The sequence below is a fragment of the Alosa pseudoharengus genome, unplaced genomic scaffold, assembly GCF_046254945.1.
Source record: "Alosa pseudoharengus isolate Yale_2024_CS ecotype anadromous, Long Island Sound unplaced genomic scaffold, YU_APseudo_1.1 YU_APseudo_1.1_scf_1, whole genome shotgun sequence".
Lineage (NCBI taxonomy): Eukaryota > Metazoa > Chordata > Actinopteri > Clupeiformes > Clupeidae > Alosa > Alosa pseudoharengus.
The window spans coordinates 25,971,804-25,997,818 of NW_027468564.1; the positions used below are offsets into that span (position 1 = coordinate 25,971,804).

The following is a 26,015-nucleotide window of genomic DNA, read 5'->3' on the forward strand; positions in this document are numbered from 1 at the left end:
GAAAAGTAAATAATATAATTCAATTTAATCATAAATTCTACTGAAGGTTCTGCGCCCATCTCCCTACCCATTCATATCGGTGGGATACTTCACGAACCCTTCGTTCAACACATAACAAACCATATATCAGAATAAACAGCTGACCTTACCGAACAGAAAGGTGTAAAGCAGTCCCCTGTACAGTTAGCCGTTCCAGAGTAATCCAGTTTTGAATTTGCAGCAAATTTCGACATGCATGGATGTCTCCAAATTTGGGCTTTAAGTTTTACAATGTGTTTAAATGTTTAAACGTATTAAAATGCCATAACCAATACCCTGTACCATTCAATTTTATTTTATTTAATGGTATTTATGTCAAAGATACAGGAGAGTGATAATACACACATAGCAGCCAATAAAATCTGTTGTTCAATATCTGACTGCTTGTATTGCCTCATGACCTCAAAATTTGCCTTGTTGTGTGCAGTAGAATTTTGATGCATCGCAATGCATCGTAGAATCGAATTGAATCGAATCGTTACCTGGTGAATCGTAATCGAATCGAATTTTGAGGGCAGTGCCAATGCACACCCCTACGTAAAATAAACTTGGCCTGGACATTACCTTTGATTGTATCATCTAGCTGCACAGCTACACTAATTATTCTGTTAAAGTTTTTTTTTGCCCTCACTAAAATGGAGGTTATGGTGACCAGGTTTACATGTCCCATTTTGTTCTGCTCTGTGTTAAATGTTTGTCTTTGTCTCGTGATACGCCTTAACACCAAGGACCATGTTGGAAATAAGGGTTCTCACTTCCACATGTTATCATTGGATTACTGTATGTTGTTTGCATTTTGTATCAAAAAATCAATCAATAAAAAAATTAATGAATTAAATCAGTAAAAAAAGAATTAATTGAATATTAAATTAAAAAAACACAGAGACGCACGCACGCACACCTTGGCCCTCTCAAGGTCCTTGCCGGTGGTACAGAGCAGCACGCAGAGGGACCAGAGAGGGTTGAAGTGGCCAGTCGATGTGCTCTTCAGTTGCAGTGATTTGCTCTTCTTCAGCAGCCGGACGATGCAGTCGTGAATGATGCCCTCTGACACCATCTTCAGTTTGAACAGCTCACCGATGAACTTGACAATGCCCAGCGACCGCTGTTGGACCTCTACACAAGTTTTTTCAAGTCCATCCTCTAGATGCCTTTGTCGGTCCTACTAGACAGGAAATTATGTCAGGCAGGAGAGGAAGTTTGATCAGCAGAAACACAAATAGGTGAAGTATCAAAAGCAAAGTTAGAGTGGACTAGAAAGAATGTACACACACACACACTCACACACACACACACACACTCAGTGCAAGCCACAACCTCGATTTGCCTCTCCTCCACCTGCTCCACAGCCCTCTCAAACTCCATCTTGCAGCAGTTTAGCAGAAGTTTCTGGAAATTCAATGTTACGCCTCGTTTCTCTGCCATGGGGACTTTCAACTGGTGGACGTATACACACACACATTAACACCTCTGTCTGCCATGACTTTATGAAGACAGAGGACAGCAAACTACACGGATATATACAATTCATATCATTCTAATAGCAGAAAATCAAGGTACTTTTCCTATATAAATAGGAAACTAGCTGGATATATACAAATCATATCATTCTAATAGCAGAAAATCAAGGTACTTTTCCTATATAAATAGGAAACTAGCTGGATATATATAATTCATATCATTCTAATAGCAGAAAATCAAGGTACTTTTCCTATATAAATGCCATGGCCCTTTCACAGATGAGATTTAAAACAGATACACTCACGTCTTTAGGTCAGTGATAAAAGTTTACCCACACACACACACACTCACCCCCTTCATGCAGCAGCACAGGTCGGCATAGACCTTACTGAACTTTGGCTCTGCGATGGCTCTCTCGGTCACCATCTCAACCACAGGCCTAAGATGAAGATCGATCAGAGCGGATTGGGATCTGCCTCAGCTTCTTCATAACCCGCGGGAACATCTCCGGCGTGAGTTTATTGAGCACACTCCTCACGCTGCCCAGAAGCTCCTCCGTCTGGCGCGCCTCTGGTTCCGTTCCCTCATCCTCCGCATCTCGGCGATGACGCGGCTTCCAGGGCCTCTCCGCTCGACTGAGCTGCACAACGTCACTGCGCAAGGCACCGGCCATGACTGACATAAAACTATATATATATAAAAAAAATAACTATGTTCATAAATAAGTATAAAATAACTATCAATAAAATGATAACCCAGATGGCATTATGACCCAACTTCCCTGAGGCACTGGCCAGAACCATCTAACGTTAACACTTGCAGTAGTAGGCCTAGCCTATAAGACAACTGGGAGAGCAGATCATCTAATAAAATGAATGCTCATGTTGGCACATGTTGGCATATGATTTAAACTCAACATACATGTATATTAGGTCAATACAAGTTCAATGGCTACTTATGATGGAACCTATTAGCACTACCTGGTAGCTATCTCGCTCAAAGGGAGTTCAAGAAGAAGACAAAGAACGACAAAGAAAACACAGATGGAGATGGGCATTTTGAATATAGTTTGTTTAGCTAGTTAATTCTAGACAAACTACAGTGCCTTTACAATGATACAAAACACAATATTGTAAATCATTGAAATGTGTCCTAAACATACACCAGCATCTAAAATGCATTTTTTTTAAAGGGGGAGGGTAACTTTAACAGCTGATAACACTAATTTAGCTGTGACTCGGTTATCATACCAACATGTTATCTTCACGACAGACATGGATCTTTTAAAAAATGATGAGTGGTAGGCCTACCGACATCAGTTCTGGCCCATGGACTATTAGACGCAAACTGCATTTCGTTGTCTTTGTAGGCCTAGGCTACTCTGCACAATAACAAAAGTTGAATCTAATCTAATCTAAGTAACCTAGGCTACAATCAATCTAGCCTGGTTAAGGGTTACATCTGATATCACAGCAGAGCTACTACTTACGGACCATCTATACTTAGCCTACTGTCGAAGCTGCGCGTCGGGGTTCTGTTCTCCCTGTCGTGACTTATTTACTGATAATTACCGGCGGACAATACATTATCCCTTACATAGCATAGCCTAATTCACTTGAAGACATTTAACTGACATTTAACGTGACGTTTGAGTTAAGCTACGTTTGTAACATTCGTGGTCGTAACCGTTGTGAAAATTGTTGTAAAAAAATATGCAGGAAACGAGCGCAAGTAGGCCTATCTCCCGTTTACTGTATAATATGAGCATAAGAAGACATATTGTCTTCTAAATAGTTTGTCTTTCTGTTAAACATGTTCTTACCTTCTTTGTCGAACGCTATGTGTTCTGGCAGGTAACACCCATTACATATACATAGGCCTACACCGATAAGGCTGAGTCAGGAAGGCACGACGTCACATTAGAGATAGGCTATCAACCCTTTCCACCAACCACTCACTGTTTACTGTTTAGCCTACCCTCCTGTCTTTAGTGATTAGAATTATATAGCTTATACATAGACTACTGTAGATATTATCTTAGGGCCACAGTCTATTTTTATTAGTATAATGATCTCTATAACCAATTGGTTAGACTTGTAGCAGATGTCAATTAGAAAAAGGTCAGACAATCTCAATTAAAGCCAATACAATATGTAGACCTTGGTCTAATGAATACCTATATATTTAATAGATTTGTCCAAAAACATGGTAGCATATTATGACATTCATTGTATAAACAACTCAACTGTAAATCAGCTGGTTAGTCCTACAAATGTGCATACTCCTCTTGCTCCACCCAGTGGTAATATAGCAGAATAACACGTATGTTTATTTCACATTATGATTTGGTCTAGTATATGTTGATGTGAATACATTGTGATGTCCATTCAACTCTTAAAATGACAATTGCATGTATTAGGAATGAATGAATGAATGAATGAATGAATGAATCTGTACTCCACAAACGGTCTGTGATTAATTTAAAGATTTATATAACATTTGTAATACAGCACTGATTACAAAATCAATATTTTCTCCCATCTTACAATAAAGCAGTAAAACATGTTAGAGTTGCGCAACACAGGGACCATGTTCTTGAACTGAATAAATACATCCAACCAAAAGTGCAGTCTTTCTGTTCTGATCACCAATCATCACCCATCTCTAGCCTGCAACTGGACGTGACCCCTTCTGCCGTCAGAAACTGTTGTGATCCACTCTGGCTTGTCCTAAGACCCCTCCTGCATTCCATATTCCAGAAGTTTCTAGACCAGCTGCAAAGCATTCCAGGTGCTCGGGAGCTGATATCACTGGGTGGAATTGCAGAGTGTCTGAACCCACCGTGACGGCACCTTAAAGGAGGGACACAAAATATACAAACATTTGAAATATATGAGAATGCAGCCCATCCAGTATAAGACTGATGAATTGATATGTGCCCATTATATCGCCCCATTGTACAGATTTTACAGCTCCATGTGAATGTCTTTCCTGGGTATTAAACATATGATCTTGGAGCTACTTGGACCAGCTACTGCAGGAATACTACATAGTGTTTCCATTTATATGCATTGATATTGTTGTTTACTATGAGCTCCTTTCTACCATATCCATCTACTGATACATCATTAACAAGGTTCACTGAGCCACTCACTGTGTGCAACCATCTCCTTCATTCTGTCCCAGACTCTGTAGCTCAGCTTGTCCAGATACTTGGACACGTCCAGCAGCATCCAGAACCCTGGATGAGGATGCAGGAAGGCCTCCTGAGTTCTAGAGAGACCGAGAGAGAGAAATAGAGAGAGAGAGGGAGGTCAGGTGTTATGACCTATACTATGAGCTGGTATTTGGATACATATTGTTTGTAAAACAGACACTATACCTTTCTTTTGATTATGAAAATTTCTGCAGGACAATAGGAAAATAAAATAAATAAAGGTTATTCTCTTTTTTAGTGCAACACTGGTTGCCATTAGAGTACCTACATTAATGATGTAAGGAGACTGTTTGTATTGGAATGCATTTTTTCAATTGATACAGTATTTCTCCCATCCCCACACATGCCTACCTGTAGGAAGGACACCTCATCCGTCTCCATCAACTTCTCAATGGGCTTCATCCTTTCAGAGAGGGAGGAGATCACCCTCTCTATGGCCTCCATCTTCTCCTCCAGGTTGGCAGTCTTATCCCTCTCCTCCTCCCTCAGGGCTGCTATCCGCGCCTCCTCCTCCCTCCTCAGGAACTGGTGGAGCTTCTCAAACTCCTCCTTTATCTGCGTCTCCGTCTGTGCTGCCTGGGCCTGGAACAGGCAACAACCACCGCACAATAAAGACCCTCCAGCATCTGAGTCTGGGCAGTAAGTTTAACATTACCCTGCCACTGTGTAATATGGTTGGCCTTTCACAGACCGCACAATAAAGACCATCCAGAAATACACTGCTACTGTATAATATGATTGGCCTGTCACAGACTGCACAATACACACAATGAAGACCCTCCAGAAATACACTGCTACTGTATATTATGATTGGCCTGTCACAGACCGCACAAAAAAGATCCTCCAGCATTGGAGTCTGGGCAATGAGTTTGACACAATGTGAAAAAATACCCTGTTGCTGCATAATATGATTATTTTGCTACAACTGCCGAGACATCAATTCTAATCGTGTGTTCTCAGTACGGGAATAAGTTCAAAGATACTGAGGCCTGCGTCTTCATACTTTCAAAAATTCTGCCACGGTCTCCTATCATGTGTTTATGTAAAGAGAGACAAATGGTGATCTTTTACAGTCAGTCAGCAGATTATCCACCCACGTTCTACCATTTTACTAAACAATTCTGCATCATTTTCATGAACTCACCTTGATGTGTGCCATCACTTCTTCAATTAAAGTCTTATTTTTCTTCACATCATCCTCCAGTGATTTTATCAGACATTTCAGCTCATCCTATGGAGAGAGAGAGTACAAATATACAATACTCACATCTAATCTTTGAAAAGGAAACCTGTCATACGATTAAAGAACATTGCTCTTAAAATGTTTCTTTGTCCAAATTAAGTTTGTTATTTTTTAGAAAGAGGGAATCTACATGCTGTTTGTTGCTGATACACCAAGACATACATCAGACATACATCATACTGTGTTCTAATTTTAGAGAGAGAAAAATTTTCACATATTTTTGCATTCCTTTCTATTCCGGAAAGCGGTCTCACCTTGCGTTCATGTGCGGCCTTCTTAGCGGAGCAGACCGCGTGCGTCTTGTGCTCCTGAGTCACACACTCCACACACACCAGCTGGTCCTCGTCCTGACAGTAGAACTGGAGCTTCTCCCCGTGCTCTGGGCATAAAGCCTGGACCTAACAGCAGGAGACGCACAAAACACCATATATGGACATCAGGGCTAATAGGTGTGCAAAACACCATATATGGACATCAGGGCTAATAGGTGTGCAAAACACCATATATGGACATCAGGGCTAATAGGTGTGCAAAACAAGAATCAAAATGTGACAATCAAAGGAAGAATCAAATGTATTTACACAGATATACATATAATATGTATTTGTGGTAGGAGTATAGGACAAGTTTGAGTGTCTATATAGCTAAGGCACTAAGATGCAATATTTTAGATTTCAACACCAGAAAATTACTTGATGGAAGTGATCATATGGGACCCCCAAACCTTTTGGTGATGATGGATCGCTGCACTCTACTGAGCTAAATACTTTTGAACAACTACATACATTTTTAATTCTGCATGCAGTCAGTACATGTGCACAGTAAATTGTGATCAATACTACTACTACACATAAATCTACACTGTCAGCCTACTACAGAACTTACTAAATGCGTCTCGGTGTTGTTAAAGTCAGATTCGGTTAGCGGGGTCCCAGCGCTCCTCTCCTTCAGGTAGGCCTCACAGACGTTCCTCAGGGCCAGGTTGGGGGTGGGGTTGTGTGCGGTGGTCTTCTGCCTGCAGATGAGACACTCCTGCCGGACGCCCTTCTCCCTCCAGCTCCGCTCCAGGCACGGCCTGCAGAAACTGTGGCTGCAGGGCAGGACCACAGGGTCGGTGTAGATGTCACAGCACACGGGGCAGGACAGGTCGTCCTCCAGGGGGGGGACACTCCACACTCCTGCTGCTCCTGGTGCTGCTGCTGGCGGTGGTGCTACTGCTGCTGGTGGTGCTAGTAGTAGTGGTGTTTCTATTGCAGGTGGTGCTACTCTTGGGAGTAGTAGTGTTGGTTCTGCTGGTGGTGCTACTCTTGAGAGGAGTAGTGTTGGTTCTGCTGGTGGTGCTACTCTTGGGAGGAGTAGTGTTGGTTCTGCTGGTGGTGCTACTCTTGGGAGTAGTAGTGTTGGTTCTGCTGGTGGTTCTACTCTTGGAAGTAGTAGTGTTGGTTCTGCTGGTGGTGCTACTATTGGGAGTAGTAGTGGTGGTACTATTGCAGGTGGTGCTACTCTTGGGAGTAGTAATGTTGGTTCTGCTGGTGGTGCTACTATTGGGAGTAGTAGTGGTGGTGGTACTATTGCAGGTGGTGCTACTCTTGGGAGTAGTAATGTTGGTTCTGCTGGTGGTTCTACTCTTGGGAGGAGTAGTGTTGGTTCTGCTGGTGGTTCTACTCTTGGGAGGAGTAGTGTTGGTTCTGCTGGTGGTGCTACTCTTGAGAGTAGTAGTGGTGGTTCTGCTGGTGGTTCTACTCTTGGGAGGAGTAGTGTTGGTTCTGCTGGTGGTGCTACTCTTGAGAGTAGTAGTGGTGGTTCTGCTGGTGGTTCTACTCTTGGGAGTAGTAGTGTTGGTTCTACTCTTGGAAGTAGTAGTGGTGGTACTATTGCAGGTGGTAGTGATGGTGTTGCTGCTGGTGGTGCTAGTGGAGGTATGAACTAGGAGGGGAGAGGGAGAGAGGAACTGTTAACATGCAAGAAGGTGTTCAATTGACAAATGATGAAAGGTTATTAAAGGTGAAGATGTGATAATATATAGTATTAGTAAATATAATAGCCGCTGCTGCAGGAGAAGAGAGCAGTAGAGGACCATTTAGCATTCAGTCATGACACAGATCAAAAAATGTGATGATGAGTATGTGCATGCAAACTGACAGACACAACTGCATTCGCTCACAAAGCACATGCACGGACAGAAATACACACACACATGCATGTACACAACCACAGACACACACACACACCCACCCTTGATATCTGTCCTGAAAAGCGTGTCTTGGTTTCTTGGTGTGCTGCCACTGGCAATGTCTGGAAGTTGAGAAAGGCTTCAAGTACATTACTCTTGGGTCGTCTGTTGGTCCCCATCTTTTTCTCCATCGCCTGCTTACGGATATTAGCAATGGTTTGTGGACCAGGATCACCATGCCTAACCCAGTTTGCCTGGAGAGAGGGGATGGGCAGAGGGAAAGAGAATGTAAAATGAGGTGTGTGTGTGTGTGTGTGTGTGTGTGTGTGTGTGTGTGTGTGTGTGCTTACCTGTCTCAAGTCAATCACATCTTGCAGCATGAAACGTATCCTGTTGGAAGTTTGCTTTTCCTTTATGATTTTGTTTATCAGGTTGAAATACTGATCCATACGAGGCTGCAGGAAAAATATAAACAAATCATATACTGTATGTTTTACCAGCAGTCATTCTGAAATATATTAAAATATATTGTGTGCTGTGACACACACAAACATACCTGCTATTGTCATTTTGGGTAAGTCTGTGTCAAATCATCTTGGAATATAAGAAGCCCTTTTGCTTTAATATTAAGGGAGAGCTGTCCCCCCCCCCCCCCCCTACATTTTAAATGTACCCCCTTCAAGTCAGCATTATAGATGCAAAATATTAAATAATATTACAATTATTATATTTAGATACACACACGCACAGAAACTGACCTTGGCCTTGTCAAAGTCCAGGTCCTTACCAGTGACATAAAGCATCACACAGACGCACACAAGACTCTCCTCACTCTGTGCTTTCAGCAACTTAACAATGCAATCATGCATGATGGCCTCAGTAAGCATTTTCAGCTGAAACAGCTGGCCAATGAACTTTACAATGCCCACCATCCGGATGTCAGTGTCCTTTACAGACTGTTGTTGTTCCTACTTACAGGCAAGAAGCAAGAGAGGAAATGAGGTCAGAAAACAAGAGATGATTACATGATGGCTCATAATGGTAGCATGTACCAAAAATAAATGAGGACACTCACTAAAACATGTGCATGAAGCAATCAAACACACACACACACACACACACACCAGGGGTTCCCGCAGCACTTTGCAGCTAAGGCGGCCGCTTAAACAACACACAACTGCTGCCTTAACCTACGTCGTGTAACATAAGTTTTTCCCATACATTGACTTATTTGTTGTGGCCCACCACAATATCAACATTGACCACCACACAAGGATTTTCCAGGTTGTACTAAATTGTGCTTAAATCTGGTTAGCATCATAACCACGCTTTGCTAATTTGTTAAAAACTGGTGTATTCAAGTTAATTCTGCAAACCAACCACCAAAAATGGAATTCAATTCTGTGGGAAACACTGAACATGTACCAAAACATATGCATGAAGCATGAACATATGCATGAAGCAACCAAACACACACTCAAACACACACACACACACACTATACACACACACATACCCCAGAGCAAGTCACAAGCTCAATATTCTTCTCCTCAACATCCAAGCCCATCTTAAACTCTTTCTGGCAGTGGTTTAGCAGAAGTTTCCGAAAGTGCACTGTCTGGCCGGGTGTACATTCCGTGGGCACACTCAGCTGAGGAGCACAGAGACAGACACTCAAACACATTTCTGGCATATACAAGAGCTAGCCACTATATGAAACTGGGTTCTGAGATCACTCACTCACTCACACACACTTCATGATACTTGGGTAGCACAAAATTATGCACTTTGTCCAGACCTATTTCTGGAAACCACTGTCCCTTTTGATATGTTAATTTTGTATTTTTGTTATTTATTTTCAATGTGTTACAAGACATATTATGAGCGAAATACACAGTAAAAACAGACCAAAATCGTACAATGTAAGGTCGCCATTAGTTTCACAGCCTAGGTATGTTAGCAACATGGCCTGAAAGCATTGCCTGTATCATAAACAAAAACGAAACAATGCGTGGAATTTATCTGGGAATAGGCTACTGAAGGTAGGGGCGAGCTAGTCTTTTTTGTCAATAGCTTTGACATCATGTGACCTAGTGACTCCAAACCAATGCAGAATAGTTATCCTATATGGGACTCACCAGACACACCTCTGATGAGTCCCATATAGGATAACTATTCTGCATTAGTTTGGAGTTCCTAGGTCACATGACTTGGGAGGTATTGAAAAAAAGGAGACCATTCCTTATGGGAAATAATGTATTTTCTTTAAAATATTCATATAAAATACAGTGTGCATACAGTGACTATACAAAGAGGTGTGTCTGATGAGTCTCATAAAGGATAACTATTCTGCATTGGTTTGGAGTCACTAGGTCATATGGCTTGGGAGGTATTGAAAAAAAGGAGTCTGTTTCTTATATGAAATAATGTATTTTCTTTAAAAAATTCATATAAAATACAGTGTGCATACAGTCGCTATAAAAAGAGGTGTGTCTGATGAGGCCCATATAGGATAACTATTCTGCATTGGTTTGGAGTCCCTAGGTCACATGACTTGGGAGGTATTGAAAAAAAGGAGACCATTCCTTATGGGAAATAATGTATTTTCTTTAAAATATTCATATAAAATACAGTGTGCAAACAGTGACTATAAAAAGAGGTGTGTCTTATGAATCTCATAAAGGATAACTATTCTGCACTGGTTTGGAGTCACTAGGTCATATGGCTTGGGAGGTATTGAAAAAAAGGAGTCTGTTTTTTATATGAAATAATGTATTTTCTTTAAAAAAAATTCATATAAAATACAGCGTGCATACAGTCCTATGATGAGTCCCATATAGGATAACTATTCTGCATTGGTTTGGAGTCCCTCGGTCACATGATGTCAAAGCTATTGACAAAAAAGACTATGAAGGTAATTCAGAAGGTACTTTATAGACGGTCCCTAAGTAGGTCGGCTGGGAGCAAGTAGACAGGTCATCTGTTTGTACATTGTCTGCAAACACGGGGTGAAACCGGCTGCATTAAAAAAAATTGAATATCTGTCGAATATCCGAATATCAAATATCAAACTAACTTCACCTTGGTTCTCGACGGCATGTTTAATTTGGTTCCTTGGTTAACATAATGTAGGCTACGTTTTTTTGCACAAAATTGCGTCTGCTAATAAACTTAAACACAAACACAAACAAGCGTGATCTCCTGTGGAATCCTGACTGCGCCTTCAACGTTATGGCGGCCTTACATTGTACGATTTTGGTCGGTTTTCACAGTCGGCGACTAAAAGTCGGACAGAAATCATGGGAGTTGTACTGGAATCGCGGCGCGCTCCCGTCAACTAGATCGTTAAGTGTAAGGTGCCAATCTTAACGGTTTTAAGTCAGTCGGAGTCAGTCCTTTTCTAGTTTTGCCGTTACGACAATATCAAACATGTTCGTTATTATCGCAAGTCTTTCTAGTCGTGGCTCATGCAAATAGTGACGTGAACTATAAAAACCAATAGTGACCTCTCTCCAAAACCAAACAGGAAGGGGCAAAGTAGGCGACAGTTGTAGCCTATAAGATTATTTGTTATTCTTATAATATTTGTCATTTCTTATACATATTTAGTCGGCTCTTCCACGTGACAGAACAACTCTATATCGGTTAGGAATGTCACGCATGAAACAATGCTACAGAAACACGAAAATACAACTTTGAGTTTAGTAGGCTATCATTTCAGTTCCTGTTTATCTATTGCACGATGGGTAATAATTTAAAGGAATCTAGTTGCAGTCTTGTATAGTGACACTTAGGGTTGTGCCGATGGACGATATCATCGTCCATCGTGATGGTTGACAGGCATCACGATGGTCGTGATGCCACGCCCCCACATGTCAGTCACTAATTCCTGCTGTAACAGGCTAAAACAAAAAAACCTTTCCCTGAAAATGAAATTGAGCCTACTTTAAAGGCTGTCAGCCAAACAGTTATCACGTATTAGTCATACCGTCTTGTAAAATAAAAGACTTATTAGTCTACCCTCTTATTGAAATAATTCCTGACTGTGACGTGAATGTGTAGCCTACATGTCTCGCAGGCCTATAGCCTACATTGGACGTAATATGTAGCCTAATGTTTTAGCAGAAAATGTAGATTTATTATTGTTAGGCTACGACTATCTAGCGCTCAAATATTTTTGCGAGGCTACAGCGAGCGCCAAATGCGTCCTTCTCCTCTGTGTTAAAATAAACAATTTATTTTGTTAATTATAGGATCAGAAGGTAGCCTATCCGTCTTTCACTGTAAGGCTTGTATTTCATGCATTTAGCAAAAGTCCCAGACAGCAGCGGAGTGGTAATCGGGATTCGTTATTTGTAAAAGTGTTTTACTTCGCCCTCCTATAGCCTGGACTGCGCGAGCGCAGCCCTTTACTTTCACTTCCCCCCGCCACAATGTTTTACTGTACACATCGTCAAATGCCAATTTAGGCGACATCGCCCAACCCTAGTGACACTGCAAGATCCCTAGTCATTGCAAAATCATAGTCTGTGACTTAAAACTCTACTACTTGTCTTTAGATGTGAGAGGGTCTAAGACTGTAGTCTTTCAAAAATCTTTTCCAAATCTTTGCAAATCTTTCCAAAGTCTGTCAGTGTAAGGAGGGCTTTAGCCTACTATTATTTGTTGACATGAAACCTGGGCCCTGTACTACGAAGCGGGGTTACTGGCTTATCTGGGTAACTTCGAGAGTAACTTGATCAAGTGTGACGTAACTTCCCGATTAACCCGTACTACGAAAGGTGGATAGGTTTTAACCGAGGTATGCTGCCATGGCAATTTACGCTGAATATTCAGCAATATATTTATGGAATAAAACTAGACACCTCTGATTGCCATTTACGGTTAAACTGCGATGATGTAAACACCAGGCACTTATATAGCCTAGGCTACCAGCATGGACTAGGCTATATTTCCCCACAAACCAAGCAGCTGCTTGGATAAATCCACTTGAGGGGTGGGGCAGGGGGGCGCGATCATAACACACACTGAACCTGTCATGAAGAGGCCAAAATGATTGACCTGTCACCCCCCAATCCAAATGGATGCAACTGCATTTAGGTCTACATGACGGGCTGCAAATAGGCTAAATAACTTTTTAAAAAAAAGAAAAAAATCCCGGAAGTCACATGTGGACCGGCACACCGGGCATTTGCCCGGTTGTACAGATTACCAGTCCGAGCCTGACCTGGATGATCCATACGACATTGGAGCTCAAATCGTGAGGGACTCTCTTCGCAGGGCGAGGGGTTTTAGAGACCGCCAGAAAATATATATAGCCTACCCGGACGATATTCTCTATGAAGATATAGATTGTCAGCCGAGGGAATTCGTTATCTTTGTCAGATGATCTAGGAAGACGTCTCATAGCAATGCCCGTACGTGGACATTCATGTATTCCATCGGTGATGCTGAACATCTGAGCAAGAATACTGTATGTCCGAAAATAAATCGGACATAGGCCTACAGTATGCTGAACATCTGAGCAAGAATAGGCTAAAATAAATTGGACATAGCCTACAGTAGGCCTAATAAATTAAAATCACCATTTTAACTAACTTGTTGAATTGAATGTCATATTACTGTACCCTGCACATAAAGGCTACACATTTCCACAGCACCAGAATCCGACCGAATGCCTCCCTCAACCCCCTCCATAATCGGCCTTCCACTATTATTTGCGATGGCCAACTCCTCTGCTACTGTAAAATACTCTGGTGCCTTTCCTCCTACAGTAGTGTTCAAAGACACCTTTTTCTTGTTAGCTGTAAAACAGGCCAAGTGAAGGCTATAAGCTAGGCCTACATGTTTTCATAATTAAGAAATATTAATGCAAGCTATAACTATATAAACCTACTATTCTGAATAATGTTTTTGTGTTTCATTTTCACCTGCTGCCATGTGCGTTTGGCAATGGTGTTGCATCTGAAATGTTCACAGGATTAGGCATACACTAAATCAGTCAATGGGGGCTACTTAAACATTCAATTATCCTTATTACTGTAATCTATATGCCCACTTCTGAATTGGGTTGCATCTGTAGGCCTTTCTATGAACTCAAAATAGGCTATTTAATTATTTCAACTAATTTCAGACATTCCGCAAGCTACTCCTCCATAACACATATTTCAAGAACATGTGGGAATAAACCTTTACTTTTAGGCATTTAGGCTACCCGATCTGCAATACGTTGCCAACAGCCTTGCTTTGTTCACTGCCGACGTATTTGATTTTTGTCGTAGAGTGGGTTTTAATTCCTCATAACTTGTCATAATAATTGTGCATTCCTCATCCGTAAAATAAGGTGATCGCGTCATCATTGAAAGTGGTGACTTGCGCTGAAACCCGCCCCTTTTATGTGAACACGCACAAACTCCAATTAGGTTAACCCCGGCTCAACAAATCAACTTCATAATCAGCGTCGTAGTACCGATTAACACCACTTAAGATAACCAGGTTTTGTCAACCCTGGTTTAACAAAGTAACCCTGGGTTACATCTGGGTAGGTTAAGCTCCCTTCGTAGTACAGGCCCCAGAACTAACGGCAGCTGTTCCTGAAGTTCACTTGCGTCAATTTTTTTTTTTTAATTAGGCAACTTTTTTGCAGTGGCGCTTGATTTCCAGGAGCGGCGCTACGACGCTGATGAATACATTGTAGGGGAAACACTGTCCATTGATAACAAAATTGTGATATTGTGGGTCATTGTGATAGACAAGTGCTATCTCAAGAAAAAGTCCTTGTATATGGGTCTAGAGGCATTTCTTAGTAAAAGTTGGGAACAGCACTTTTTATCATATTAACATGTGCTGAATCGAACTATCCCTGTTCCCAAGCAGAATTTTGAGTTTTTGATCATCTAATTAGCATAAACAAAATGGCTGCCAAAATGGCGATTTTGGGCACTTTCTTCGGACGGGCATTATTATACCATGTAAATAAACTAATATTGTTCACAACTGTGCATCTCAGAAATCTCCCGTGGGCAATAAATAAAAAGTAAAGGCTATGAAAATATAAAAATGCAAAAAAAACTAGTATTATGCTAATTAGCCTTATTATCACCTTATTATACTCTTGATGGAGGGGTGTGAGGAACCAGTGATGCGCTGAGCAGTTTTCACCATCCTCTGCCGTCCTTTCCAGTCGGAGGCAGATCAGTTGCCATACCATACTGTGACGCAGTTGGTGAGGATGCTCTCAGTGGTGCAGCGGTAGAGGTTTAGAAGTTCACCAGGATCTGAGGAGACAGGTTGTGTTCTTTAGTCTCCTCAAGAAGAAGAGATGCTGGTGAGCCTTCTTGATCAAGGTAGAGGTGTTGAGGGTCCAAGAGAGGTCCACAGAGATGTGGACACCCAGAAACATGAACTGGTGACATGCTCCACCTCAGTCCTGTTGATGAGGATGGGGCTTTGTGTGCTAGCTTTTGACTTCCTGAAGTCCACAATGAGGTCTTTGGTCCTCTTGGTGTTGAGAGCCAGGTTGTTGTCGGTGCTCCGCGATGTTAGGTGCTGGACATCCTCCCTGCAGGCTGTCTCATTATTGTTGCTGATGAGAGCAATCACCGTAGTGCATACCTGTCAACACTCCCGTTTTTCCCGGGTTTCTCCCGTATTTCAAGGTCATCTCCCAGCACCCTCCCGTTTTGTTATTTCTCCCGGAAAACTCCCGTAATTTGCATGGCCATCAAACTTCATTTTAAAATCATTGATCCATTCAGGTTGCCAGATTGTGTATGAAATACACCCTACACATACACGATCACTTAGTTTCAATTTCAACCGTTTTGTCATAGGCTAAAACCTGGCAACCCAAAACCCAAATAAGGAAGCGGGTGCCGACTGCGCAGCCTGAGTCTCGTCGTAAGCAAGCGGGCTAGTTGAATGGCCTACTCCAGAACTAGCTGTTGTGAAATTGTTGGGAATTTAATTCATGGGTTTCATCAGGTCCCTTTCCACAGGTGTATAAAATCAAGCATCTTGATTATCAATGCAGACTGCATGGTGCTTGATTAATACACCCGTGAAAAGGGACCTGATGAAACCCATGAATTGATTAACACATCACATAAACTGTTATTGAGTGTTGTTGATACACTAAACTTGTGCCCTCGGAACCAAATCTGACAGCTTTGGAATTTTGGAAGTAGGCTGGTGGATACATAACTGGCATGCGTAAGGTAATGGTAAGGTAAAAGCAACGACCGAAATGCAGTGTTGAAACACGTGTATGAAACGTATTAAATATGCAAACACAGATCCGGTATAAACACTGATCATCCACCCCCCCCCCCCCCCCGCCCCCAACCCCCAAAAAAATCTCCCGTTTTTGGAAAGCTACATGTTGACAGGTATGCCGTAGTGTTGTCTGCAAACTTGACAATGGTGTTAGAGCCATGTACAGGTATGCAGTTGTAGGTGAAGAGGGAGTAAATGAGGGCTCAGCACACACCAGTGTTCAGGGTGAGGGTTGAGTGGGTGAGGTTATCTAATCTAACACACTGCGGTCTGTTGGCTAGGAAGTCCAGAATCTAGTTTCAGAGGGAGGTATTGATGTCCAGTTCACTGAGTTTGGTGATCAGTTTGGAGGGGATAATGGTGTTGAATGCTGAACTGAAGTCAATGAACAGCATTCTCACATAGGTGTTGCTATTGTCAAGGAGGGACAGGGCAGAGTGAATTGCCGTAAAGATGGCATCCTCTGTGCTCCTGTTCTGGCAAATTCTCTTGAAGCATTCTATACTGCAAACAAAATCTACCTCTGGGTACAAATAAAGTAACTTAAACTTGAACTTTCACTAGTTATAAAGTTATTCATCTAGCTATTAATTCACAGGACATTCAATCATTTTACTAACACAAATGTTATGAAGAAATATGGGTAACACTTTATGGTAAAGGTACATGAATTATCATGAATTCATGCATGAATTAATTCATGATTTATGCATTACTTCATTCCTTTATATCCTATGAATCATCAGGAATTGACATGAATTCATATACTCTCATTCATGATGACCTCATGTATGAGCAACACATCAACTAAAGCATTAGGTGTGATTAGGGATGCACGATATATCAGCGGCCGATATATTATTAGCCGATAAGTGAAAAAATGAAAATATTATTATCAGTCCGATAACAGAATTCTGGCCGATAATTTGCGCCGATATTTTTTAAAGTCCTAATTTAGGCCTACGTAAGGTCCGTCCTGCTACACTGAGCTACTTGAGCTTGGTTGGCTATACTTTTTCCTCAATATAATGTTAGAGGTGTGAATGTATTTCACCACTCTAACAAAATCTGTGGATATGCGTTCATTTGGGAATCTGTGCATCTCAAAATCTTCTCGTCAATGATCCGCCATTTAACCTTAACAGAGCGGAGCTCAGCCCTATCTAGAACCGTCTTGTGCTGGTGTGTTTGCACTTTACCGCGCTGGTCGGGGAAACAAATAAACAAACTCGTTATAGTGGGACGAGTACATAAGTAGGCCTAGTTCTAAGTTGTGTTTTAGTATTATATTTGCATTACTTTAGCTTGGGTTTTGTATTATTACCTAGAAATATGCTAACTATTCGTGCTTCAGTTCCAGACAGGTCATCATAATAAGTTATTAAAACCTTCGGGGCTAACTCCTTTCATTTCTGCTGCAGCAGGTTGTGCGCAACAGAGTAGACATAAGATACAGTCTGAGGAGTTGCAGCTTTATTCAGTTACCCGCAGTTGAAACTAAACCTAAGTTTCCCTTACAAACTCTGATTTGGTCGCTATACTGTAGCTTATTCCAAGCTGAGCCGTTTATGAGCGTTTAGTCCTAAATGCAAACGATTCAAACTCTCTAGCCACTCACTCGCAATTCACTGACGTCAGGTTCACTTAAAGGAGCCACACATACTGTTGACTGCCGTACTATTGAGGACTATTATGAGTTCTGTCCATCATTTGGTGGTAGGTAAAATTACTGCAATAAAATTATTAAATGCTTTCCCCAAATCACTTTTCACATTTTTTTTCAAGAGTAATATTATCGGTTATCGTATCGGTATCGGCCACAACAAACCAATATATATCGGTTATCGTTATCGGCCCTAAAATTCCATATCGGTGCATCTCTAGGTGTGATGGGTATATCATTATGATTTATGATTTCTTAAGCATGATCATCATGATTACATGAATTTTAGGATAATTGCTCATGCATTGTAGTGAATAATTACATGTATTTAGAGAACTCCAAAGTTATGTTCAAATCAGAATTTGAGCAGTTATGACCACATTTTTGGCAGAAAAATAAAGTCATGATCATAGTTAATACATCATAATTCATAATGATGTGCCCACCGTACCTAATACTTTAGTAATGTGTTTATGTATGAGGTCACAAATGACAAACTATGAACTCAGTAAATTCCTGATGATTAATTAGATATTAATGAATGAAGTAATACATAAATCATGAATTAATTAAAGTACCCTTACCGTAAAGTGTTACCGAAATGGGTAAAGGCCTGTGTTACTCCGAGACTACATACATTACCAACCCAATTCGCTTCAATTATGTAAATGTAATGTAAATCAGGTTTTATGGCCAAGTATACTTGGGTATACAAGTAATTTGGTCTCTGCATGTATCCCATCCGTGAATTAGTGAACACACAGGTCACACATTGAAGCACACATTAACCTGGAGCAGTGAGCTGCCTTGCTACAGTGATGTTCGGGGAGCAGTGAGGGGTTAGGTGCCTTGCTCAAGGGCACTTCAGCCGTGGATGTGGGCATGGGAGACTAGTGCTCAACCTTTCCACCACCCACATTTTTCCTACTGGTCGGGGATCGAACCGGTTTTTGGTTTCAAGTCCGAAGACCTAACCAGGCCACAATTTTAAACGTTACATTTCATCACTACACATCTTTCTTGACCCTCAAAAAACATAAGTCTCATTTGTCAAATAACGTGTGCCTGCTAAGTTATAAAATTTTAACAATTACATTTTTCAAAGGTTTTTTCAGGTAATTAACATGGGCATAATACTAGATTTTTTTTCTTTTTTTCACAGCCTGTATCCTTGATCTATTGGCCAAGGAAGATTTCTGTGAACAATATGAATTAATTTACATGGTATAATGACATCCGCCCAATGAAAATCGCCATTTTGGCAACCATTTTGTTTATGCTAATTCGATGGTCATAAACTCAAAATTCAGCTTGGGAACAGGGCTAGTTGGATTCAGCACACCTTAATTATGTTAAAAAGTCCTGTTCCTAACTTTTACTAAAAAATGCCTCTAGGAAGCCCATATCTCAAAAATATCACCTGTCTATGACTCATTTTGCCAGGTCAGAGGGGTATTTCACAAAACCTAGATAAGGGATTAAGCTGGGATTTTTAGGTTATCCTGGATGAATTTAGCCTTGACTTGGTTTCACAAAAGAGATGGCACATAAGTTACCATGGAGATTTATTCTCTGCACCTAGCCTGGTCCCGACCAGGCTAACAGCCAAGCTAAGTTAATTACAGTGCATGAAAATGCACTGTACTGTTCTTCCTAGGCTTCTTATTCTTCTTCTTCTAACGCAATTAATGCAGCTTCAACCGCTTAACGTAGAAACTTCATTCAAACTATGTTACGTAGGTCTTACTTAGGACATGGGTGCTTTGTATTTTTCAGCTTTGTAACTTTTATACTTTTTAAACTATTAATTAAAAACTGTTCAAAATTTCCCCATAGACTTAACATGGGCTGATGACATCACAATAGAGCCGTTAAGCAATTAGAATCCTATGGCAGGTGTTCGGGCCAGCTGCATCAACTGCCAGTCTCAGGCTTTAAGCATACAAACTGGCCCTATTAAGACTACACATCCTGTTCAACTGCTTCCTCTGCCAAAAACTGTTTCAAAATAAAAGTCCTCACTACAATATTTAACTGTTAAACAATTTAACCCTTTAAACTACTGAACTTTTATCTGTTCAGCCATTGTAACTGTTACTTGTCATCAACTATGACTCCTACCCACTGTAGCTAGTTAGCTAAGATAGCTAAGTAACTTGGTTAGCATAGTTAGCATGCTAGCATGTTAGCATGCTAGTTAGCATGCTAGTTAGCATTTTTAGCAAAACTGTTAAAAACGATTAGCTAAGTTAGCTAAGTCACATGGTTAGCATAGTTAGCATGCTAACATGTTAGCATGCTAGTTAGCATTTTTTGCAAAACTGCTAAAAATGATTAGCTAAGTTAGCTAAGTCACATGGTTAACATAGTTAGCATGCTAACATGTTAGCATGCTAGTTAGCATTTTTTAGCAAAACTGCTAAAAATGATTAGCTAAGTTAGCTAAGTCACATGGTTAGCATGTTAGCATGCTAGCATGTTAGCATGCTAGTTAGCATTACTGTTAAAAATGATAAGCGAAGTTAGCTAAGTCACATGGTTAACATAATTAGCATGTTAGCATGTTAATTAGCATAGTTATCATAACTAATAAAAATTATTAGCTAGGTTAGCTAAGTCATATGGTTAGCATAGTTAACATTTTAATATTGTTAGCATGCTAGTTAGCATAGTTACTTGGTTACCATTATTATCTTTAACATAGTTAGCATAACTACTAGCAAACATTGGAGCCATTCCAACTGTTAGTTATCGTCAACTATCTGCCTAAATAATTTAACCATTTCAATTATCAACCTATTTAACTGTTCAGTCATTCCAACTATAGTAAACCTTATCTACCAAGCAAATAATTTAACCATATGAACTCATCATATTTTTGCATTTTCATGCACTGTATTTCCTTCAGGAAATGCTTTTCTAGTTCTAATAGTAATTATGTCGTCTTATTGGTTCAGCTAGCTGTCATTCACATTAGACCTCTGTGCTAATTTTTAAGGAGCTTTATTCCATTTATAAACTATTTGTTAAATGTATTTGCTCGCAAAACAAAACAGATAGTCTGCCTACTACCATATGGTTATTATTTTAATTGTGATAGCCTTATAATTATTAACATAGGCCTACTCATTGGTTGCTTATTTTATTGATAGACGTTTGATGAATAGCCTACTGTAGTTGATTGGAAGTGGAGGGGCAAGTTTTCGAAGGTATTTTCAACTATAATATTAAGGTATATCATACTATGTGCATATTTGCAGTGGCAAGCGCTTTCTTAATGACGTTGCGTGCCGAGACAAGGAAGCACTCACACGTGGGTGCATACGTAAATTTGCATTCAGTTGGTCTACCACGCCTACTCCTGCTGTTTTACAGAAATAGCCGTGATTCCCCATTCCACAAAGGACAACTTTACTTCATTGTTAGTCTATATCAAAAGCGGTTGTTCACTTTGTGTGAATGACGCTATTTCCCGCGTCTTTTTTATTCCAACCGTGGGCACTTTGGAGCAGAAACGAGAACGGGCACACATCCTGATTTACTTACACCTGGCTTGACATAGTCGCTCCTACTCATCCTGGATTGGCATTAGTGAAACGAGTTGAGCTAGGATGACCAGACAACGCTATGTCAAACCTCGCTTTATCACTTATCTTGGATGTCTTAATTCTGCCTTTGTGAAATACCCCTCGGGTCACATATAGCAAAAGTGCAAACAAATACACACACATACACACACACACACACACACACACACACATACACATACCCCCATAAGACAGCGGCACATGTTGGCATGAGCCTCACTATTTAGTGGCTCTAAGATGGCTCTCTCCACCACCATCTCAGCCACGGCATTAAGATGGCGCTCAGAGTGGACTAATAAAGAGAGTATCTTGGTCAGCTCTTTCATAAGCGGCTGGAACATCTCCGGCGTGAGTTTATTGAGCACGCTCCGCACGCCGCACAGAATGCGTGTCTGGTCTTCTGCATCTCGGCGATGCCGCGGCTTCCAGGGCTTCTCCACTCGACTGAGCTGAACAACTTCACTGCGTGAGGCACCAGCCATGACCGTCTGACATAAAACTTGGAGTAGCCTACAAGACTACAGGGGGAGGAGAAAATCAAATAAAAAAATTATCATGTTTGAAATAAGGACAGCCATATGATTTAAGTCAAAATAGATCGCATTAGCTGATTAAAAGTTTGTTAGGCTAGGCCTACTTGCTCAGACGAATTCAAGTCAAGATTTCTTTCACACAAACATAAGGGCATTTGTGGGCGTCTTTGGGAGGTAACCAGGTAGGCCTATAGGCTACGCCATGCTGTTGGAGGTGCAATCAAACGCTGCATCGACATTGAGGTCACGTAAGGAGCTGGCTCAAGGGTTATAAAAGTATTTACTCGTGTTTAGTTGTATATTGAACGCACAGTTTTTATCCACGTGTGTTCACTTCTGGCTCCTTGGCTATCAATTTGGAAATAACGGACTAATTGACGTCTTTAGAACACTAAACATATCGGTGTCACCGTGTCAAATGTTGAGTTACTCCAGACTAGATTTTAAGTTAAACACTCCTATGATGTATTTCTATTCTCTATTCAAAGTAAAGTACTGTTTCTAAGTTAACTGATGGTCAAATCAACCAAAAATCCTATAGGCTATGTGTTGCACCTTCAAGTCTGTCTGTGACGGAATAGAATAGCCTAGCCTACAAATCGTCCAGAGTTTCCGCTAGAAAAAAATGGTGCCTGTGTTGTGTGCCTTCTGGTTTTCCCCACCTACTGGTTTCCTTGCGCGTGCTCGCGTTGCCACAGCTGCAGGAGTTGTCAAACATTCGCAAACAAGTTGTTTTCGGCGGATTTGAAGTCGCATTTCATATCTATCCCATGGTCATTACACTACAATCACTCGTACAAAATACATGTAAAATAAAGGCTATAATTTTGCACTTAATAGCATTAAAATAGATTCGAACCTGCAACAAATACGCACACCTATGTACCAGACCGACCTATTCAGCGCATTATCTCTTTGAGCCACTCCAATTCGCTGAAAACCGTCATCAATCACCTATTAATTAACCACACAAGCAACATTTTGTCTTGCATTAGGTGACACAAATGGTATTGCCTTTATCTTATAGCCTAACTCCTTGTCTGAGCGACTATCAGGCCTATGGTTTTGAAAAGTCAAATGTTCCCTGACAAAGACATTCGTAAGAATGTTTATTGACTTGAAAAATACGCTAATTTTTGCAAACTCCCTTCATTCAATCAACCCTTGAAGACATCGCGGTCTGGTGCGCTAAAATGTAGATCGTTTCTTCTGTCGTACCATTTAATTTCTAAGAATTTAGGTCTACTAGACTACTACTAGGCTACTACTAATAGACCTACAATAACGCCATCACCAAATACATATTTTATTTTTATTTGATCAACCACAAAGAGTAGCATACTGTGCACAGTGCACTGACGGCCGTAGCAGCCTAAGGTAACCAGTTGTTTTAGATGAAGGGCAACCACTTGTTTCAGATAGCCTGGACAACATGTTACCTGGGTGTTGCCTACGTTATTAATTGATGGTAGCCTACAATAGTTAATTGTATCGCGTAACAGCCAGGTATTAGTTGGCTCAAGGAGTAGGGAATCAGGCTGGACAGAGTCGTGCATGTATTGCTTTTGCGGTATCGAATCCAGTTTAATGCTAGTTTTCAAAACATATATTTTTTTACGTCTTTTGTCCGAGTGGCTGTAATGTAGCCGAGCGCTCATGGCGTATATGAAAAGCGACTTCAAACCGCCTAAAAACAACTTGTTTGTGAATGTCTGACAACTGCTGCAGCGCATGCACGCGCAAGGAAACCAGTAGGTGGAGAAACCAGAAGGCACACAACACCGGTCAAAGTGACCGGCAGAGGTTTCGTTTTCCGGACATTTTGATGATATGCCGGTCAAATTCAAATATATTATCGCTTCTTAATCAGTCAAATTAAGAGAAAACTGGAGACAGGCTATAATCAAGCTGTATAGAATGCAACATGTTCATTAGCCTAACATAAACCTACCGAACAAGATCTAGCCAGTATCTTTTCATGAACGCTTCGTTCGTTGTTTTAAAAAGGCTACATTGTTTGTTGCTGCTACGTTATCTCCAGTGGTGACTGTTTACAGTAACTTACACAGATGCGCACATACAAGAATGAGCGCTCACACCACTACCCCCTAATGTTATGCCTCTATTTGATAACAATAAATTAGGAAATGTTCTGAGAAATGTTTAGTTTATTTTTCTTTCGGCCGCGGTTCAATGATACCGTTTAATTGTGCCAGAAATTATTCGCGGACCAGTAGCCTAATCTCCTTGTCGAGGAGGCCCTAACCAGATCATAGACAGAGAACGCATAGGCCTACTGTATGCTTTGGGTAAAGAACACTTTGCATGTTAAGTGTACACGGAGAATGACAGTGTCTTGGAGCGGCCGCATCCCCCGCAACTCCACTTCCAATGTCACTGATTCCGACAGATACGCCCGACACTTCTGCTTTTTATCTGGTGGTGGTGGAGTTGACCGGACATCTGAGGCTTCAGACGTTACCAATTTATCATCCATCGCGTCTGGCCTCTGAAAAAAACGTTTAAGGCTAGTCTGCCTGGGCCTGGCCATGTTTGAACCGCCTCACTGTTCGTTGTTTAACATGGACGTTTAAAGCGTGCGCTTCCTATTTGAAATGCAGCATAGGCTATGCGTGTTGTTTAATAGCTTACTTTTCAAACGGTAGAGCCTGTTCATTTAAAAACATAGAGGACGCATAGGCTTACGTATTATGGCTTATTCTCAAATTCAGATTGCGTTAGGGGACGGGATTATTAGCCAATTTCAATCGTACAATTTGACCGGAGAGATTTAATTTTGTCGGACATTTCATTTTTTTTCCGGCCAATGTCCGGTAATTACCGGACAACGGAAACCCTGATGATAGCTAAGGAGCCAGAAGTGAACACACATGGATAGCTATAAAAACGGTGCTTTCAACTAAACGCGACAGCCTCTGACCATTTAAAAAAGTTGTCAATCTCATAGTTTATCTCGTGCCTGCTTAAAGTTTACATCTGACGTCACAGTAGCTGAGAGCTACTTTCACTTTCGAAGAATCGATACTTAGCGTGTAGCCAACTCGATAAGGGAAAAAATAGACCATTTATTTAAAATGGATCTTACGCATCGCGAACGGAACGCTTCAGTTACGCGCCTGGTGTAGCTCATACCGACTGAAACTTTAAATACCATGGTTAAACCATAGACAGTATGCAATTTGCTTACCTTGTTCCTCAAATGATGTGGTTCAGTCTGGCTGTGGGCTAACTGTGTTCCGGATAACAAAGTTCACACACTCATAAAGGCGGAGTGAGGGATCCCGTCATATTAACCCTTCTTCTTCTGTCAGGTTTTATAGTCCAGGGGCCTGTACTACGAAGCGGGGTTTCTGGCTTATCTGGGTAACTTCGAGAGTAACTTGATCACGTGTGGCGTAACTTCCCGATTAACCCGTACTACGAAAGGTGGATAGGTTTTAACCGAGGTATGCTGCCATGGCAATTTACGCTGCATCTCAAACCTGCTCCGACCAGGTTATGTTCTTGGTTAACGTTAACCACACCCTTTTGTGCGCAAATCGTGAGGGACTCTCTTCGCAGGGCGAGGGGTTTTAGAGACCGCCAGAAAATATATCCTACCCGGACGATATTCTCTATGAAGATATAGATTGTCAGCCGAGGGAATTCGTTATCTTTGTCAGATGATCTAGTAAGACGTCTCATAGCAATGCCCGTACGTGGACATTCATGTATTCAATCGGTGATGCAAGAATACTGTAGGCTATGTCCTAAAATAAATCGGACATAGCCTACAGTAGGCCTAATAAATAAAAATCACCATTT

General features: G+C 41.1%; 2 protein-coding genes across 6 annotated transcripts in view; both read right to left on the reverse strand.

Moving 5' to 3' along the window:
- The window catches only part of LOC143124025 (uncharacterized), a 116,736-nt gene extending 114,790 nt beyond the window's left edge, over positions 1–1,946 (reverse strand). For all 3 annotated transcript variants that reach the window (XM_076285284.1, XM_076285294.1, XM_076285275.1), the window contains exons 1-3: positions 1,852–1,946; positions 1,357–1,476; positions 941–1,201 (exon numbers count right to left, since the gene is read on the reverse strand). In XM_076285284.1, coding sequence (XP_076141399.1) covers positions 941–1,201; positions 1,357–1,476; positions 1,852–1,926 — 456 coding nt within the window. In that variant the 5' untranslated portion in view covers positions 1,927–1,946. The remainder of the gene's footprint in view (positions 1–940; positions 1,202–1,356; positions 1,477–1,851) is intronic.
- Positions 1,947–3,968: 2,022 nt separating this feature from the next.
- On the reverse strand, positions 3,969–25,705 carry LOC143124068 (uncharacterized). 3 transcript variants are annotated; one of them, XM_076285352.1, is made up of 13 exons: positions 25,399–25,705; positions 21,840–22,175; positions 9,650–9,784; positions 8,892–9,101; positions 8,484–8,588; positions 8,196–8,387; positions 6,846–7,886; positions 6,215–6,358; positions 5,862–5,948; positions 5,069–5,299; positions 4,883–4,905; positions 4,655–4,773; positions 3,969–4,352 (listed from the first exon to the last, which is right to left on the reverse strand). In XM_076285352.1, the coding sequence occupies exons 2-11, from the start codon at positions 22,137–22,139 to the stop codon at positions 4,894–4,896; spliced, it is 2,457 nt and encodes an 818-aa protein (XP_076141467.1). In that variant the 5' UTR covers positions 22,140–22,175; positions 25,399–25,705; the 3' UTR covers positions 3,969–4,352; positions 4,655–4,773; positions 4,883–4,893. The 3 variants fall into 3 exon arrangements, with proteins under 3 accessions (XP_076141467.1, XP_076141476.1, XP_076141485.1); XM_076285361.1 differs by lacking the exons at positions 21,840–22,175; positions 25,399–25,705 and adding an exon at positions 15,236–16,452; XM_076285370.1 differs by lacking the exons at positions 21,840–22,175; positions 25,399–25,705 and having other exon boundaries at positions 8,892–9,104; positions 9,650–10,267.
- Positions 25,706–26,015: the final 310 nt, after the last annotated feature.